Source organism: Mercenaria mercenaria, chromosome 14, assembly GCF_021730395.1.
Source record: "Mercenaria mercenaria strain notata chromosome 14, MADL_Memer_1, whole genome shotgun sequence".
Lineage (NCBI taxonomy): Eukaryota > Metazoa > Mollusca > Bivalvia > Venerida > Veneridae > Mercenaria > Mercenaria mercenaria.
Window position 1 is genome coordinate 18,820,758 of NC_069374.1, and position 19,336 is coordinate 18,840,093.

The 19,336-nt window shown below is 35.8% G+C and overlaps 1 protein-coding gene and 1 pseudogene across 1 annotated transcript; one reads left to right on the forward strand and one right to left on the reverse strand.

Annotated features, from left to right (window-relative positions):
- Positions 1-757: 757 nt before the first annotated feature.
- On the reverse strand, positions 758-5,313 carry LOC123528015 (uncharacterized; annotated as a pseudogene).
- A 4,660-nt stretch (positions 5,314-9,973) lies between these two features.
- Positions 9,974-17,332, forward strand: LOC123526645 (potassium voltage-gated channel subfamily B member 1-like). The gene is made up of 3 exons (XM_053522744.1): positions 9,974-10,547; positions 10,956-11,130; positions 14,977-17,332. Exons 1-3 carry the CDS (start codon positions 10,258-10,260, stop codon positions 16,108-16,110), a joined length of 1,599 nt encoding a protein of 532 aa, XP_053378719.1. The 5' UTR covers positions 9,974-10,257; the 3' UTR covers positions 16,111-17,332.
- Positions 17,333-19,336: the final 2,004 nt, after the last annotated feature.

A 19,336-nucleotide genomic window follows, 5' to 3' on the forward strand; every position in this document is an offset into this window, starting at 1 on the left:
ATACAAATACAATGACTAGTTGTCAGTCAAGTTCAAATGCAGTTTCTTTTTTATACCCAGTCTTCGGTTTGTAAACTGAGTTTTATGTATTAATTGATCATCGTTTGCCTAGAAGTATTTTTCTTAGACTACTCAACTTCTTGCAAGAGCCCAGCTCAGTAAATGGAAGAAGATGATTCAGTTCTGTAGGAAACGTCTCAGTTACAAATATTTATTCAAAGCGTTATGCTTTAAGCGTTTATGAAATGTGTAAAAAGATCCTGTGGGAGCATAGGACACAACCAATCAGCATAACAGCAGACTCAGTTGACAGTACCATTTGCCCAGATTTCAGAGAATTTCTCTGGTTTGCCCTAATCCATGCAATGCCATGTAATTTTATGACCATTTAATGGAATTTAGTTAATCCAAAGCTGTTTATTCAGCCAAGGCGCAGATTGATATGATCAGTGGCAACGCCTCACCTTTACTATTGACAAGTCTAGAAAACTACATTAGACTTTAACAAAATGAAATAAAAATGTCCACTACAACGTCGGTAGCTTTTGAAATTGTTTATGGATGACTTAATATGAGAAAATGTTCTTTGCCTCTTAATCACTGTGTTAAGAAAAATTACATGATTTTAATGTGAAGACATATATAGGAGTCACAGACCATCACTAACTGGAATTTCACTTGGAATTGTTTACCCCCTCACCCCCCCCCCCCCCCCCCCCCCCCCCGCCACCCACCCCCACCCCTCTCACCCTTTTCCCTTTTTCTTCTATGTAAATGACATATACAGCTGTCGTTATTTATATACAATCAAAAATGATTTTATTTAGTTACCACTGACATAAATTGGTGTCTTTAATTTTTTAGATTGTGATATAACTGTAAGGTTTCCGGGAAAAATGTCTTGTATCAGTTGCATCAATATTATGGCTTAAGTCAGTGGGCGGGTATTCTTGTTATGTCCGTGAATCATCAAGTTTATTATCTCTTTGATGAAGTAGTTTCTGTTAGAATTAAATGACATATCTTAGTGCTTAGGTTTCCAGTTAGTACATATTTCGTTAGTGTACAATTATTGTCAATTTCACATTCAAATTTGGTGTTAGTTGCTTTAAGCGTATGGCTGTACACTCTGTGACTGTCCGTTTGTAGAAAAGGAGCATACGGCACATGTTACTTCTCTTCTAGACTTATATGGCGGACATTTAAGAGAACCACATGCACTTTGAACAAAATAAAATAAGTAACCGTTGGTACTTTGATATCCTCCATCTGTTGTCTCGGCTCCACCATCCATACAAAGGTATTCGCTCGCTGCCGTAAATGCATGGTGGCCAGCCATCAAATAGCCATTGTACTCCAGATCGTATTTATCTGGGCAGATGTTACTTCCTGGAATCATCAATATGTCATTATGAAGTACACGACAAACAACACAAGGAACATCATGGTCATGCAAGTGACTCCACATATTCAGCTCCATAAATGTATGCGCCCTTTTCAAATTTTGATGTAAACAATCCCCAAACTGGTTTTGTAGTTAAACATAATGCATTTGCTGCTCCACCAGTGTGCGTGTAATGCGATCCAGCCGCATAACCTTCATACACAACCGTTGAGCTGTTAAGGCATGTTGTTCGACCCCATCGGACATATGTTGAACCATCGGAAGAATGCTCGTGTATTCTGCGGCTTTCTGAAAAATATATTTATCTTTGAATAGGAGCAGTTGGACAGAACACATTTCTGTTGCAAAAACAGGACTTTATATGAACTTATCATAACATTTACTATAATAATAATCTGCAGCTGTGCTAAAACATTTAATAGTGCCGGAAAATCCCCCATCAATCTCCATCAATAGCCAGAGGTAGATATTTCTTGTAAACCGTGATATCAGTTAAATTAAAGAGCAAATAACAGTTTAAGATACATTATTTCGATTCTAACGAGTAATCAAAGATTACTATTCACGTCCTTGACAACATCCACCATAGATTTCAGAGATAATACATTTCATTTTTTATTTGTCGTTGAATAGAATCATTGTCTGGAGTTCAGATGGGAAGGAATTATATCACGAGGGCGCAGCACGAGTCATATAGATATAGAGTCATATAGATATACACATCTGAACGACAAACGATAATTTTATTCATGAGCAAATCACTAAATGAGATATACTATTTCGATTTTAACACGTTACTGATGTTTTTTAATATATCCTTGACGACATATATATCAAATATTTGCCTGCTTACTGTTGGTTTCTTTTGCACCACGCCGCAACGCAATGCCGTTTAACGCTATGACATCATAACTGTGACGTCAAAAGAATTTAGTGTTGTATAATAACACACACGTTTCGGTCTTCGGTCTTCTTTTTAATAGGAAACTAAATCTGCTGGTATTAGAATTGCCTGCTTTGTGTGGGCTTATTTTTCAGCTCCCCGCTTAAATGGTTAATGCTATGACGTAATGGCTGTGACGTACAAACAGTGAATTGCGGATTAATATATGTAGCGCACAAATTTTAGTCTTCTTTGGTTAGATCTAATAGGAATTGTTTTAGAATGTAGCATAATGTAAGTTTTTTGGTTGTTTTTTTTCTTGTTGTTTTTTTTTAACAAATTTTTAATCCAGAAAATATACTTAGATTGTAAGAAATGATAAGGTATTTGATTTTGATCGCATTTTACATAAATAATGTATGATCAAAGTACAAATCTTGGGGCCCACACGCATAGCTCAATAGAGAGAGACCGCAGATCTACGGATTCGGGGTCGTGCCCTGGGCGAGGCGTATGTTCTCCGTGACGATTTGATAAAAGATTGTGCCTGAAATCATTCGTCCTCCACCTCTGATTCATATGGGGAAGTTGGCAGTTACTTGCGGAGAACAGGTTTGTACTGATACAGAATCCAGGAACACTGGTTAGGTAAACTACCCGCCAAAACTAAAATACATGTCATAGTACTGTTGAAAAACGGCGTTATACCCAAAACAAACAAACACTCTTAATGCCGTACGATGTCCGTACGGTTTTAAAAAAATGAACTAGTCCACCAATTTTAGAATTCTTACTGTCTCTGTACAAGTGTAGCGTCTGGGCACAGTCATACGGCCCCGTACGATCTTTAAAGAATGCAATCGTAGCGTATCCGTACGGACATCTCAAACAAGTCGTGAGTAGCTAGCATGTAGCACGGCCGTACCTCGTAAGATAGATAGATATATAGATACTTTTATTTCCTCCATAATATGAAGAGCACAACATACATTACATATTATACACAGACAAACAAATGAATTAAACATTAAATTCACAATAAAATACATGTATACTAAAATACTATATACAAAGAAGTACCCATCCACAGTGAAAGCAACTATTTCATATATTTATATAATAATGCTTCAATCATTCCTACATCTGTAATGATAATGACAGATATGTGAGACTGTATCTATAACCTGGTTGCTGATCAATCATTTCACGAGGTTTAAGGTTTAGTAAAACGTTGTTAAATTACCGAACGATACTCGAAATTTCGAAAATGATCGACAGTAGTTCTTAAACAAGGGAAACAAGCAACGGCATTTTACCAAATCCACATGGACATCGTGCAATACCCGTACGAGAGCTTCCGTGGCCCGTGTGGTTCCCGTACAGAGTTCTTGCGAGCAGCTCCCGACAATCTCTACGAGGTCTACACAATTCGGGAGCTCGGTGTAACAATTTCACCGAGATTCCGAGTCCAATACGAGTTCAAAAAAAATCGTACGACGCTCGTACGAGTCGACGATGTCCGTACGGATGCCGTACGAGTTTGCTAAAATTCGACTGAAAAGCTCGTAGCGTTCTTGTGACCGTGGTATTAGTTGTGATAAATACCCTTGTCACAAGCTACGAGCTCCGTACGAGTAGGTTTTCAGTCGAATTTTGGCAAATTCGTAGGGCGTCCGTACGGACATCGTTGACTCGTACGAGCGACGTAAGGATTTTTTAAGCTCGTAGAGGATTGGGAAAGTCAGTGAAAGTGTTTCACAGAGCTCCCGAGTACTCTACGAACTCGTAGCGTTTCTCGACGTTGACAGCAGCTCGCAAGAGCACCGTAAGGGACTCGCACGGGCCCCGGAAGAGCTCGTACGGGCATCGCACAATGTCCGTGCAGATTTGGCAAACTGCGGGGCTTGCCGATGTTCGCACCACTATCGCAGGGGACTCGCACGGTCAACGTACAAATGTACGATGTCCGTACGATATCAAGAACACCGTGCGAAGACCGTGTGGTGTCCGCACGGGGCTCGCACGTTACGATCGCCGCACGGGCTCTGTGCGATTTCCTTGGTGATTCAAGGTTGTGTAAAACAGAAATATTATTTTAGTTCTACTAAGTACTGCCGAGGCGTGGTCGCCGAACTGATTCATTCTTGTTGCGCGAACGCCGTGCGGACACCATACGAGTGCCGAGCGAGCGCCGTACGAAACCTCGGGCACCGTAAGAGGTACGGCCGGGCTCCTTGTGAGCTCCACACGACTTGTCTGTGATGTCGGTACGGATATCCTACGATTGCAGCTTCAAGATCGTACGGGGTCCGTAGATACTGTGCCCAGACGCTACGAATGTAAAGAGCCCATAAGGATTCTAAAATTGGTGGACTCGTACGATTTTTTTAAACCGTACGGACTTCGTTGGGCATTAAGATATGTTTGTTTGTTTCACAGCACGAAACTCATCTGTCATGTTGGAATGCTAGACGGATTTTGCCGGCGTGGGTAAAAGCACTGGAAACCAACAGTCCAGTGCGCAAGAAAACACATACGATTATTTAAGGTATAACACTGCTTTGCTAGATTAATATAGACTGACAGCAAGTTAGATAATGAAACAATATCAATAATACCAGTGAGATCTACAGCATGATTTTCGTACCTTCTAAGTCGCGTGTTAGAGATTCTATCACCTTCTCCTGCTGGATATGTTTTTCATTCTGCTCAGCGATTTTCTCGTTCTGCTCGGCGATTTTCTCGTTCTGCTCGGCGATTTTCTCGTCTTGCTGAGCGAGTTTTACTTCAAGTTTAGACAGTTTTAGAAGTACGTTGTATTCATATTCAAACTTATTACACCTTGTTCCATTTTCAACACAATCACTCGCTACTATGTGAATAACACATGCAGAAATAGCCATGAAATACAAAATCCCGACTGACATTTTTCTTTTTTTTTTAAATGGTTGTTCTTGTACTAGATTTATTTACACTGATCTATGTAGGTAAACATGTAAGGAATTTAGAGGTCCTGTGACAAAATATAAATAACCAGTTGAACAAAGTGATATTTTTTGTCATTAAGATAGTGTATCTTAGTTTATACTAATTTGTTTTAGCTCGGTTGTGATGAAAGCTTCAAGCTTATTTGAACCACTCTCGAGTCCGCTTCCTAGAAAAACCAGTACTGGTGTCATATGAGAAGTCATGGTCGTGACCCCAGTGGGGCTCGAACCCATGACCCCTGGATTGAGCGGCCGACACCTTAACCACTAGACCACCGTTCCCCTTTAGTGTATCTGTAGTCGCAACCGGTAATCTCTGTGCGATTATTATTATTATTATTATTATTATTATTATTATTATTATACCAGATTTATATAGCGCACTTTTCATGATCAATTTCACGTTCAAAGGCGCTTCACATAGTTCAAATGCAGCCACACAGGGCGCATAATTCATCCTCTACTAGTACAGACACAGAGCGAACTGACCAGAAGGACAGAGTGAGACAAAGCCCCCACGACAGAGAGATCAGAAATCAGATACAGACTTGTCCGGCTAACTTAGCCTAGCTCCTTTCGAATAGACAGCCTGGTGGTTCTTTAACGTGCCCAGTGTATAGCACTGATACACGCAAGGCTTGCCTGGGTTCCTGACCAGTATACCTCCAGTTGGGTGGGAAACACTGAAAAGCGTTTCTGAAAATTCCCGAGTAGCTGCCGGGGATCGAACCACCGACCTCAGGATTGGAAGGCCAGTGTGCAAACCACTGAGCTATCCGTCCACCCCGTTACGTTTTATTTGTTGCTTTTTCGCCGTTAATGAAGAACATGCGAGCGTATACTGTTTATAGCCGAGAAAGTATATACAGAAAATACGAGTTCGAACGGCAATTTCCGATTGTGATTACTGGTCTATTTCAATGGGCGGCGGTAACCGCCAAAATTAATAAATCCATTCATAAGCAAGACAGTCAGTGTAGTGCATTTCAACGCCGTCTAGTCTAAAATTCCATTCCGTCCAATATATTTGCATTCAACGCATTGTATTTTGAAACCGTTTATGCAAAACTTCATTCCATCCATTTAAACAGGGAACTTGACGCTGCCTAATGCATATTGAAACCGCTTGGTGTAATTATAAGCGGTGTATAAAAATTGATGTCATGCAGTCCAATGTGAAGACGTTTAACGCAACATGAGTTCGTGCGGTGTAAAATGGAACGATTCGTTAAAGCTTGGCACCGTCTAATGCATACTGAAACCGTGCTGAGTGATTTGGAGCGGCGTATCAAAATTTGATGCCATGCAGCCAAATGTGAAGCTGTTTAACGAAACACGAGTACGTGCATTGTAAAAGGTTAATAAGACTATCAGTTCATAAGTTTACCCTTTTATAAAATATAGATTCTGAATCAGTTTTACATAAGAATATCTTAAAATTTGTCCTAAAACCGACCTTGTGGTAAAATTCTAATATTTAATTTTAAACTGTTCCTGCGATTTATCTGAATATTAAAAGGGACTTAGTTTCAGCTTTGTCAGAAGTATACTTCGTGAAACAGACTCAGTAATAGAAATAATAATGACAAAATTTCATCGCAACAAGATTTTCATTGCATCGTTACATGTTTAGATGGATGGAATGAAGTTTTGTATTAAATGGTTTCAAAATACAATACGTTGAATGCAAATATATTGGACGGGATGGAGTTTTAGACTAGATGGCGTTGAAATGCTATGCACTGACTGATTTGTTTATGAATGGATTGTAAATTTACTAATTACTGCGGTAACCGCCGCCAGTATATTTCCATAATACATCTTGTCTCAGGTATATTACATTAAGAAATGTTTTGGTAGTTATTATTACTATACATAGTCCGATATGATATTGAAAAAGTTGAAAACCATAGGACATCCAACACGGCACATTATTAAATGAAAATCTTGCAGGCTAAACGGAATACTAGTTTCTACAGTAAAACCTGTTTTATTCGGCACCATTCAGGATTGATTAATAGTACCAGTTTAGGCAGGTGGCTGCTTCAGTCAGATTTGGGTACTAGGTTTAATATGTCCTGCCTGAAGTTAAAACGAAGTATTTAAGCTTGAAGTTGTTTATATTTCATACATTTTATAAAAATAAGTCAGACACAATTTTAAAACTTGCTATCACCTGAAGATGTAGTATGTTATTGATACGTAGAAACATTTTGCTTTAAAACTTTAAAACTGTTGGGTCATTTGTCCAGTCATCCCTAAGTATAAAGTTTGTGTGTTGTTTTGATAGTTGTTGTTATGTCGCATTAAGCAATTTTGAACAGTACCTAAAACATACTCATTTAAAAGTGTAAATATGTTAACTTCTCATAGTATGCCTCATTTATCTGCTAGTGGCGAGCGACTTGAAAATATCAAATTGAATTCAATATGCCCCCGGAAAAACAGTGGTCACAGCGATAATTTCTCAAAAGTAGTATTTATTTATGCAACGAAACGCGAATCAGGATTTTTCACTGTCTGCTGGTGCAGGTTAAGACAGTATGAAATAACTTCATTGATACATCGTGCGACAACCAAGTTATGCCACATATCAAGTAAGCCAGTTTCCGCTAAAGCAGGTTTTGCCTGGTTTATAAGACATAAAGCGAATCTGTTGCGATGAAGTGATTGTGTTGGATAAGTCATGATTCCGTTTAAACCAAATGCCGGATAATTCAGGTTTAACAGAATATTGTTAAATATCTAGTCATATTGTCACAAATAAGCGTCATTCATATTTTATTTTACATCACATATACCACCTTTAATGATGTAGTTATAGATTAGGAATATTTATAACAAGTTTTTCAGTCTGATAATATCTAAACATTTGATTTTGTTTCCTTCTTCCTTCTATTTTATTGAAACACTTCAGTTGATATTTTAACTTTTGTATATAACGAAAACCAAAGCGTGTATTTGACGAGTTAGTTAAAGTAGTTTATCCATAAAATGTTATTCACAATAACGTTCGCTTTGCTTTGCAGTTTTTACTGTGATTCAAGTGTGTTTACATTAGTCAGCTTACATGCATTTACAGAGGAGCTCATTGGGCTGTTAGCGAACATTTAAATTATTAGGAAACAGGCCAGGGTTGCATTGTTATCAAACAAGGCTGTTTTGAATCTGTAATTGTAAACTAAAAAGCTCGTTTGTCTTAATCTGATATCTTACAAAATAGTAATTATACACTGCAACATCAAATAGACTATCTCGTCACCTTAGCGTAAAAAGTGAATAAGTCCTTCTTTAAGTCAATGGAGTTATCCACTTTTTTCACTGAGGTGACGATCTGATAATATAACCACAGGCAAGACACGGATAATAAATAATGCCTCAAAATTACTATCGTGCAGCCTGAGGGACAATACAAATGTAAATACAACTTGCTAGAATAGCTTACCTTACGTTAATGAAGAAACTTATGTGTAAGAAATATGACAGAGCAAACATAGGGACAGTATGCCAGTCTAATATATTCTTGAAATAACTTCATTTAAACTGAATGTTTCTAGAACGAAATAGAAGTCAAACAAAGTTTGTTTCTATTCTTGTTCATGAATATCTATAAAAGTACTAATTTCAGCCACAATAAACGTTCCGCGTAGCTTTTATCAGGATTGAAAATTCTTTTTTTCTAACGTGATGTTACATTATTTTATGTACACTGTAAATAACCACTTTCTGTTATGATGTAATGTATAAAAGTGTATACATTGTTTATGCTGTCTGCAACACTGTAAAAGTTAGGACATGCATTTACTTCTGTAAGATTAAATTATCTCGTGCGTACGACATCTTATCATGAGTGCACGACATCAGATGTCTAGCGCTTGAGATACGTTGTCGTGCGCTCGAGATAAGATGTCGTGTGCTCGAGAAAAGATGTTGTGCGCACGAGATAATTTAACCTTTAAAAAAGCAATTATATGTCCTAAACATAACACCGTAAAATGTAGTTCCACTGTTGACAAAATTCAAATACATCTTGGTTATCATTATGCGAATTTGGATATTTCTTTCAGTGAGAAGTTTTACAGGAGTATACACATAATTTCAGGTTGACACTGGCCATTTCAAAGCGGTGTTTCACTGCGTTTCTTTAATTGTTTGTCTTGTCTATGGATTCTAACTGTCTTACTTTGTCCTAAATGCCAATGATCTACTCATCCATACATACACTGTTGTAGAATTTCGTTTTTGGCGAAATAAGTTCATAGCGGCTGCTCCTAATGGACCTTTATATATTCATGTCATGCGATTGGCTTAATACAAAGTATAGTATCATATTAACATTGTTGCCATTATTGTCATTATCGTGTTGTAATTTATATTGGTTTATGTCAATGTGCTATATACAAATGCACAAACTTCAATTTTTATTATCTCTGTTCTGTTCTGTAAAATAAATTATGTCCATCAAGGGATAAAAAGAGAAAAGAAATAGCGCGTTGCTGCATATGACATTGCAATGCTGAAGTATAAAACCATACAATATTAATTAATTTAGCGCACAAACATTATTTGGTGTGCATTCACTTCTGTGTATCTATATCATTGGCCATTTGCAAAACACAGACAGCCTTTCAGTAGTTGCTATTTTCTGTCAATATTTAATAATGTGATCTAAGCGTACTGCAGCTATAACCACTGGGTGTTTAACTAGGAATATTGACATGGTTAAGTGTGTCAGGAGTACTTTGATTTTTACAGTCAATATTGCTAACGAACACTAGTGTGCAGATAAATAGTAAATACACGATCAGAGAAAAAATATCATTGAGAATGAGTTACACTTTATATGAATATTATTTTCTGTTTTTACCCTGACAAACAACCTGAATAAAAAACACGTATTTTCCTAGAAAGATATCAATGAAATTGTTTGGAATAAAGGTCTAAATTTGATTAAAGATATTCCTAAACTTTCAAATAAGACAATGGCACGTGTAATTATAAACGTTTCTGGAACACATTTTGAATTTGATCGTAAAATTTTGGAGAAGAGGGCATCTGACACACTCACGAAAATGTGCGAAGCAGCAGAGAACGCAGGCAAGCCGTTAGAGTTGTTCGTGGACAGACCTTCGGATTGTTTTGCAGCTGTTCTAAGTTACTATCAGACTGATGAGTTGCACATGCCGGCTGCAGTGTGTCCAAAAGCGTTTCGAAAGGAACTACGTTACTGGGGAGTTGCAGAGACGGATCTAGATAAGTGTTGCCTTTACAGGTGAGAATAAAGAGTAAATAGTGTTTTACTTCGCAAAACTATGTAATATTCTCTTCTGGTTTATTTCTATGTCAAATTCATTACACTAGATATATCTATAATATTTAAATGAAAAAATACGTAATTGTTGCATCTGAGTCAAATGATTTAAAAGAAGATTTTGAATCAGAAAATATGCAGCAACATTCTACGATTAGGTACTTCTATATGATGTATCAGTATAGGGTGTCTTTATCTCCAAGCATACTGACAATGATGCCGACTATGTAGAAGTACTTCAGTAATTATAAAACAAACGGTGATGTTCATAAATGAAAAGAAGTGCCTATTAACATTAGAAATGAATAGCATTTTGACAACCATGATAAAAAGATTGTCTTATCAAGACTATTTACTATATATCTTCAGGTATTATACTTTTTTCGATGATTTTGAAACGCATGAACAATTTCGCCAGGAAAAGTTCACCCAGGAATGTACAGATGAATGGCTCATGCCAATCTATAAAGACAACAAGGTGAACAGACTAAGACTTAAAATATGGAAGGTGACTGATTTCAAAGAAAGCACCGTTTGTGCAAAGGTATTTTCATCTTTGCTTTAAGCAAGTTATTACTAAATAAAGAAAGAGCTATGCTTGTGAGTCAAATCGGTTTCATCTTATATTTTCTTACGCCTAACATAATAAGCTCTTTGGCGTAAAAATAATCATAAAACATCAAAAGAATCTTCGAACTTGATATATCGTCCATATCAGGTTTGCACATCTTTCAGCTTACGTTTCAAATTTACGTTGTTACAATGAAACTGACCGCATCCGATCTGCAGAAAATCGATATTTAAAGAGATAGGTCAGTAAGTAAATAAGAAGTATATTTGGAAGACTGCAGTCAAACATGATTATGGTATAATCCAATTGCATGGGCGTAAGCGGGTCTTTATCATTAAAAGCGCTGAACGGACTCCATGATCTAACATAACCAAAAGTAGTCCGTCAGGTTCACATTGTCAAATAATTACATCTAAATTATATCTTAATTATGTATTTAACTTGTGTGTTAAAGTATATATTCATTTCCAATGCTGACGATTATGTTAATTATATTGCCAGCTAAGGAAACTGTATTTTCTAGCGGTTACGTGACGTAAATATAGTATTTCAGGAATGTGTCAGATATCTATTAACATGCAAGTTAATGTCACTCATGACAAAGAAAACCGATTAAATCAGACAGATCAGGCCGATATACGCGTAGATTTGTGCTATTAAACATTTTAAATAAATTCTAAATAAAGCTAGCTAAAAGCTTTTGTTGCCCGTTGCCAACCTTACATAGACTGATTTTTAATTAATTTTCCTCCATTTTTGGAAACATCAGAACGGACAAAAATATAACAAAAACTGGCATTATGTACATGCCATTCCATACACACTAAATAAATTATAGAGGCATGGCTGTGAAGACTGTAACGGATAACAAACAAATAAATTCTGGTATATACTTCCGTGGTTATAAGAAGTTTTTCCATCGCGTTTATTACAAGCTATTTCATTGGCTAATCTAATATTAGTAGGACTTCGGGGGGAAAAGAATTCAAATTCTGGAAAAGCAAGGTTCCTTTTATACATCTTTTATTTTTCTTACACCTTGTGCAACTCTTTTTGAAATTCTTTGAATTGCTTTGAAATCAAACAGAGTTTTTATCTGAAAGAGAAGCTTTCAAAGAGCTGCATGAAATATTCAATACACGGGAGAAATGTATTTTGTAACTGAAACCTTGGAATATGTTTATTCGGTTATTGTTTATGCATTGTCGTTTAAGAACTCTTCCGTTAAACTGCAACATTTACATTTTTGTGAAGCAACCAAGACAGTATATGCTGATAGATGCAAATAGAAAAAAAAACAACAAATGATTTGTTTAAAAAGAAAAACGAAAAAATGTTTACATCAATATGAGAATGGAACGTGTGAAAATGGGTTTTCTCACGCAGAATAAACTGATATTCCCTCTGCTCTACCTACTTTACTAATGACGAAATAGTGTAAGCTATTAGTTACATGATCCGTAAAACTATTTATAAGATTTATTGTGTTTTAGTATATTCTAAACCAATGATGAATAAAAACAAATGTACAGTGGACGCAGTTAAATTACTTTTAGTTCAGCCCTCGTAAATATATATTTTGATTTTTTCGCTTTGATATAATAAGGGTTATTATAACAGTAGCTCGATCTGGGATGCTTGGATTTTTGCCAGATCAGATCTCAGGAGGCAAGCAAAATCCACGAGAGCCGAATACAAAATCCCAGATCTAGCTACTGTTATAATGACCCTTTTATTATATACCTGTACCTTTTTTGTTTTGTTATTGAACGAAATCTTGAATGTTTATCGATATTAAAACGGAATAAAGTGAAGTTTTTATGTGCGCTATTGAAAGAACTGTGTCAGGTCATGCACAATACAAAAAATACAATACGGAATTTAAAAGGTACAATACGGAATTGTTTTCTGCCTGTTCATATTTAGTTGTGAAATACAAACCGATTCTTTTACAGAATGTATATACTAAGTACATAGTAAAAATATTTATTTTCTCATGACCTTTTTTTTAAATATATTTATCCTATAATATATGTTTAATCAAAATATGTATTTTTTCAGTTGGAGTAATATTTTGATGCTAGTTATGCACAGTAAATTTGTTCACTTTAGAAAAAATGTTATTTGAACTTGATAACTCAAATTATATTTCGGCTAAATAAATGTATCTTCTGAAATATATATTTTATACATTATCGTATGAATTATTTCTTTTTACAGACCATTAAAATATGTTATAAAACATGAGGATGAAATAAGAGTTATTGAAAACAACTAACGTCAAAATGAATAAATAAAATGAATATAGAGTATTGCAATATTGACAAGCCTGCTTTTTAAACATTAATATCATGTCTCTCGTACCCTCGTGGCGGTGGATTCCATCAGGAATGAGGTGTCGATAGTGATCAATAAAAGTTTTAGAACTTGCTTCACAATCGACCTAAAATAAACTATGTATAAACTAAAACATTAATATAGGTTGTGAGTCTATAGGGATGTGTTATTTACATTATATGTTGCGTGCCATATTGTCAACATTCTCGCAGCAAGTATTGATTGCTAATTTACTGGAACATTGTACTTTGTATCTGATAATTTGTAACAATAGTCAACAGTCTAGATAATGTTAGTCATTCTCGGACAGTAAAGCATATCTGGTAGTTTGTCATATGAACATTAGTTATAAATCTACGTAATTAACATGTTAGACTGATGAAAAATCTTGCAATTTATAGTAAAAGTTGTGACATGTTTAAAATTTTCATAAATCAGTCAGCCCTAAAAAATACATGAGCTATGCACTCTTTACTTATAATATTATTAATGAATACGAACTGATTTAAACTAGATAAATGTAAAAATAGATGTATTCTCTTAAACTTGCTATGCTATGTCATGAAAACAAGAAATTTCTGTAAAAACGATATTCGGCGTTAGTGGGGATATAATGTATTGAAAATGCTGAATTGCAGTATAAATAAAGAAGTATAACAAAGTTATTCCTTAGTACTATGTATGCTTTATATCAATGTCCTCTTTTACCATGTGAAGTTTCAATAAAATTCCGTGTTACACTCCAGTGTTCCAATACTTTAGTTTAAGCAATGGAAACAGGATATTTAATATCTGATTCATGCGCATTGTTTTCTTAAAAAATGTATTGCTTCTTGACAAAATTATGACGCTTTGCAAAAGAGTTCGAATATTCCTGTACAATTTTTTAAAAACTAATACTGCATTTCTTTCATTTTCCGGTAGACATATCAGCAAAAGGATGACATTTTGCGATTCAAAGTCATATCAAACACTTTCATTTATTACAATTAGTTTAATGAAGCGGTGAAAATCAATCGACAAATCAGAGTTTAAGAAGATAGCCAATCCTAGTCCGTCATCTACACTATTTATAAATAGTAACACAGATTTGGAGTTCCTGGATTCGTGTACTAAAACCCAGTCATCATTCAGGTTAAACTTTAATATATCGTGTATAAATACCTTCTGTCTACAGTAATCTTATGTGCTTCTCCAATATAGAACGTCATTAGAAACAGTCAAATTTTACTGCATCTATGCAATACTCTGTTGAAATGTAAAGAAACGTTTTTGTGGAACAGTATATGAAATTCAGCCAAATAGAAGTATGCATGTGTATTTATTCTGTCCAACCGCCTTACTGGTTGAAGAATAATAAGTTTGCAACTTTTATTGGATCTTTAAGTAGGTTAAAAAAAAGGCATAATTGCAATTGCCTCAGATTACCAACTTACAATAATCACGAAATTTGTGTTCATTATTTTTTTTTCTACGATACAGATTTACCTTGCACTGGTGTTCCTGATGGTCATGCTGTGTATAATGACACTAGCCTTCAGTACAGTTCCTTCCTTCCAGCGGAAAGTAAGCAAATGTGAACTTCTGGAGTATCTTGACTATTCCGAAAACGATCACGCGGAAAGTGCCAGGATAAAACTAGGAGATCCGGATTGTTCTGGATTCGTCTATCATGACATTGATGATTTAGCCGATGAGAATCTTTATTGGGAAGAGTATTATGAATATTACGTCGATGGTAATTGGACAACGTCTAAAACAAACGTGACGCTTCCAGAGCTGTCAGTGCGATTGTTTGTTTTTGAAGTTCTTGAAATTATCACCGCTGCTTTTTTTACCATCGATCTGTTACTTCGACTGTTCACTTGTCCATCTGTAATCAGATTCTTTCGATCTATTATAAACATTTTAGACATTTTGGCTCTTGTAGGCTTCTACGCACATGTAGCTGTGATTAACACAGAGAAGGAACATAAATATCATATAAACTGGATACGGTTCATTAACTATCTACAAATACTCAGGGTCATGAGACTTTTCCGCGTTGTAAAGTACGTGCGTGCCTGTCAAGTACTGACGTTCTCTCTTCGTAAAAATGGCCGTGACATGACACTGCTTGTGTTGTTGGTTATGATCAGCGTGAGCACGTCGGCATGCTTAATTTACTTCATAGAAGACAGGGATGTCATAGAATCTATCCCTGTTGCTTGGTACTGGGCAATGATAACGTTGACAACAGTGGGATACGGCGATATAACACCTAAATCAAGCGCTGGTCGTCTTGTTGCGGCATGCTTGGCAATCTGTGGCGTATTGCTACTTGCCATAACACTTCCAATGTTTGTAAATAACTTTCTAACTTTGTACCAGTATTCTTGTCTTGATGAGACAATACAAAAATGTAAAAAGAGCAAAAAAGAGCTAAAAGGTTCAGTCAACACTACAGATGTCGCTCATAAAAAGACAGAAAGTAATGCTGATATACAAAACAATAAGGAACAAAATAATGACGGCTTGCCTAAAGTAAGACATACTTTACCACATGAAGCTTCTTCTGTAGGAAATACGGACAAAAGAAATAATGAAATCACGACACTGAAAGAAATCTCGCCATAGCATCCAACTTACAATAGGCCACCAGTCATAGCGTCGATACAGGTTTTTGATATACTTTGCTTATTAAAATGCTTGTCTCATTCTGGAAATAACACTTCATAAAAAGGCTTTAACTGTATAAATGGCTTGAAAGATCAAACACTTTTCTTTTCATATTTTCCCACATACAGTACATATTTCCTCTAGTCAAAGACCACCTGTTAATAGATGCCACTTTTCATTTTGCAAGAGTGACCTTTATACCAACGTTTAAGTGTACTTTAACAGTGTCGCCATTTTGTTACTTAAAAGACGTAAATTTTCTTAACATTTTGAAGTTGTTTAAAACAGGGAAAGTAAAAATGATTGTATGAAGATCAGTACGTTACACTTAAACACCTTTAGTGAAATTAATTTTGTTTTAACTTTTACCCTGCTAAATTTTTTAAATGGACTGGTCCGTAATTCAGTTTGGGCAATTCCATTTATTATTCGAAGGGGTGTTCACTGAAAATATACTAACCGAATAGCGAACAGTGGTAGCAAAGGCAAAACTAAAATCCGCCAGCAGGCTAAAGGTTAATCAGAATCTTTCTTACTAAACTACTATTCTTGCATAAAAACTACTTTTTTCACTGGATCCGCCCATGTATAAACGGGAGAAAAATCGTGTGCAAACAAGGCAATTCACGTGCTATTAATACATGATTTTTATTTTTGAAATGCTTTGCCAGGGACATATGTATGTATTTCTGCACAGACTGATATTTGGCATCTGCATCTTGTTTCTTCCATAATAACCTCTTCTTGTAGCATTATAGATACAATGTAATCCATAGTATGTTTAGCTGTATCAGTTTCCAACCCCAAACGTACTGTCCCCATCAATGTACACACTAGCTTCTCTTAGAGTTAACTCCCTTTACCAAGCGTCTGTTCAGTTATTGTAAATAACTGTGAATATAAGTAACTTGTGCCATTGCCCGTTTTGAGGTATTATATTAATGATTTTTGTAAGTATCAGTCGGTTTGTTTTTACCTGATTTTTCGCAGAATTCATATAAAACCCTCGAAAGCTAGTCACTAGCTTCGTACTCATCCGTACTCTAAGTGTGTTCGTACTCAAAATAATTCGAATGTAAAGTTGTTATTCTTAAAACTGTGTTCCTGTTTATCAAATTTTTAAGTTATATGCAAATTTATGTGTAATGTAACGTTTGTAATAACTAAAAATAAAAATAAGATGCTCAAAAACCTTCAAATCAGGTACCTTCGCTCTCGGTCACAAACTCCCGCGGGCTTCTGCAGACGTTAATACACAAAAAATGGGTATTATCCCCACAGTAATAGTTTACCAAGATGTGTAAGGCAATTATTTACATTTGCCATACATATGCAATTTGATAGAACTTTATAGAATAAAAAGGTTGTGTCAAATCATTTAACCAATGAGGAAAACATTTATAAATGTCATACAATAGGATTACATGGTTATTTGTTAGGTAATTTTATATCGGGTTTTGTCATTCGGCCGAGGACAGACGTTTTACAATAAAACTGCTAGAGGCCAGTTTTTTGACCGAAGCCTCATGTATGCTTCCGTCTTACGTTTATCATGAAATCTTGTGATGATCACAAGTAACAGCATAGTATAGCACACATTATTTAAAATCTTTGTTCATAATCAAATAATATCAGTGTTGATGAAACCTACAGAAAATTCAAGATGGCGTCTCTTGTTTGCCAAGACTGGCCGATTTTGGAGAAGCTGTATCGCTTTTGATCGAGTTTATGAAACAGTCAGATTAAAGAAATCTTACATTTTACATGAGCTGGGAAATAAGATATTGCCGACCTTATCCTCATATACGACTTCAGAAATTAACATGGCATTACTGCAAATAGTACCCAGTTAATTAATATCAGCTAGGTTGTAAAGCATTTTTCTGTACAACACGGCGATATGTTTGGTCAAATGCCCATTTAAAATAATATATTAGACGAGTCGATAGACGAAGCATTTGACATGAAGGCATTCGATTTTTTGTCGATAGCCGTAGATATATTGTATCGCACATTACTTACACGATTGTTTATTCTAAGACTTCATATGAACGATGCTAAAACTATTAAGGTGTGTTTTATTTAATTTCTCAGTAATTGCATACAAATCTTAAGAGCCGGTAACTTGATCGTTTTCAAAATAACTGTTCGTTCTCAAAATAACACGTACAACAAATTATTATTCTTTAAATTGTGTTGTGCCTCCATGACCGAGTGGTTCAGTTCGCTGACTTAGAATAACCTCTCCCTCACCAACGTGGGTTCGAAACCTCGATCCGGGTGTAGAGTTCTACGTGTCAGAAAGCCATTCCATTTGCTTGCGGAATTGTCTATATTTTTCCCAGCCGCGCGGTACCCATCCCTAGTCTGAATCAATGCCATAATAGGCACCAGGTGTCTTTCTCTACCATTTAAAGCTGGACAACTCGCCATAAGACCTAAACTGTGTAAATGTAAATTTAAATTCAACAAAAATAAATTGTGTGTCTGTTTACAGATTTTTAACAATATGCAAAAGTAAAGTTGATGTTTTGTTTCTAAAAGAAATAGATTTAAAAACATAATTATAATGCACGCCCGCTACGGAAATGTAGAGCATGTTGACTGTCTCTGGGAACATTAGAATGGTACTTTGAAAACGATATATTTTGTCTTTGCATGTTGTTTTGTTGTTGTCAACTGCACAGCCGTTGGTGACCTCGGCCAACTTGTGCAAGCGTTAATACACAAAACATATATTATCTCTATATAAATACTAATTACAGTGTAATAAGATAATAAATAGTGTAACATTGCTTTATTCGCGTGGTTTTATATTTCTATTTTACCTTGTATTGATCACATGCTGAATTATAAATAAGCTATTAAATTTGTGAGAGATATTTTATCCGAATGCATTTGAGCCGTGCCATGGGAAAACCAACATAGTGGGTTTGCGACCAGCATGGATCCAGACCAGCCTGCGCATCCGCGCAGTCTGGTCAGGATCCATGCTGTTCGCTTTCAAAGTCTATTGCAATTGATGCGCAGTCTGGTCTGGATCCATGCTGGTCACAAAGCCACTATGTTGGTTTTCCCATGGCACGGCTCATTTGTTATTTTGCAACCCGTCAAATGATATAGATTCTATTATTTCCTCTGATCATGAAGAGCACAACATACATAATAAAACATACATATCAAT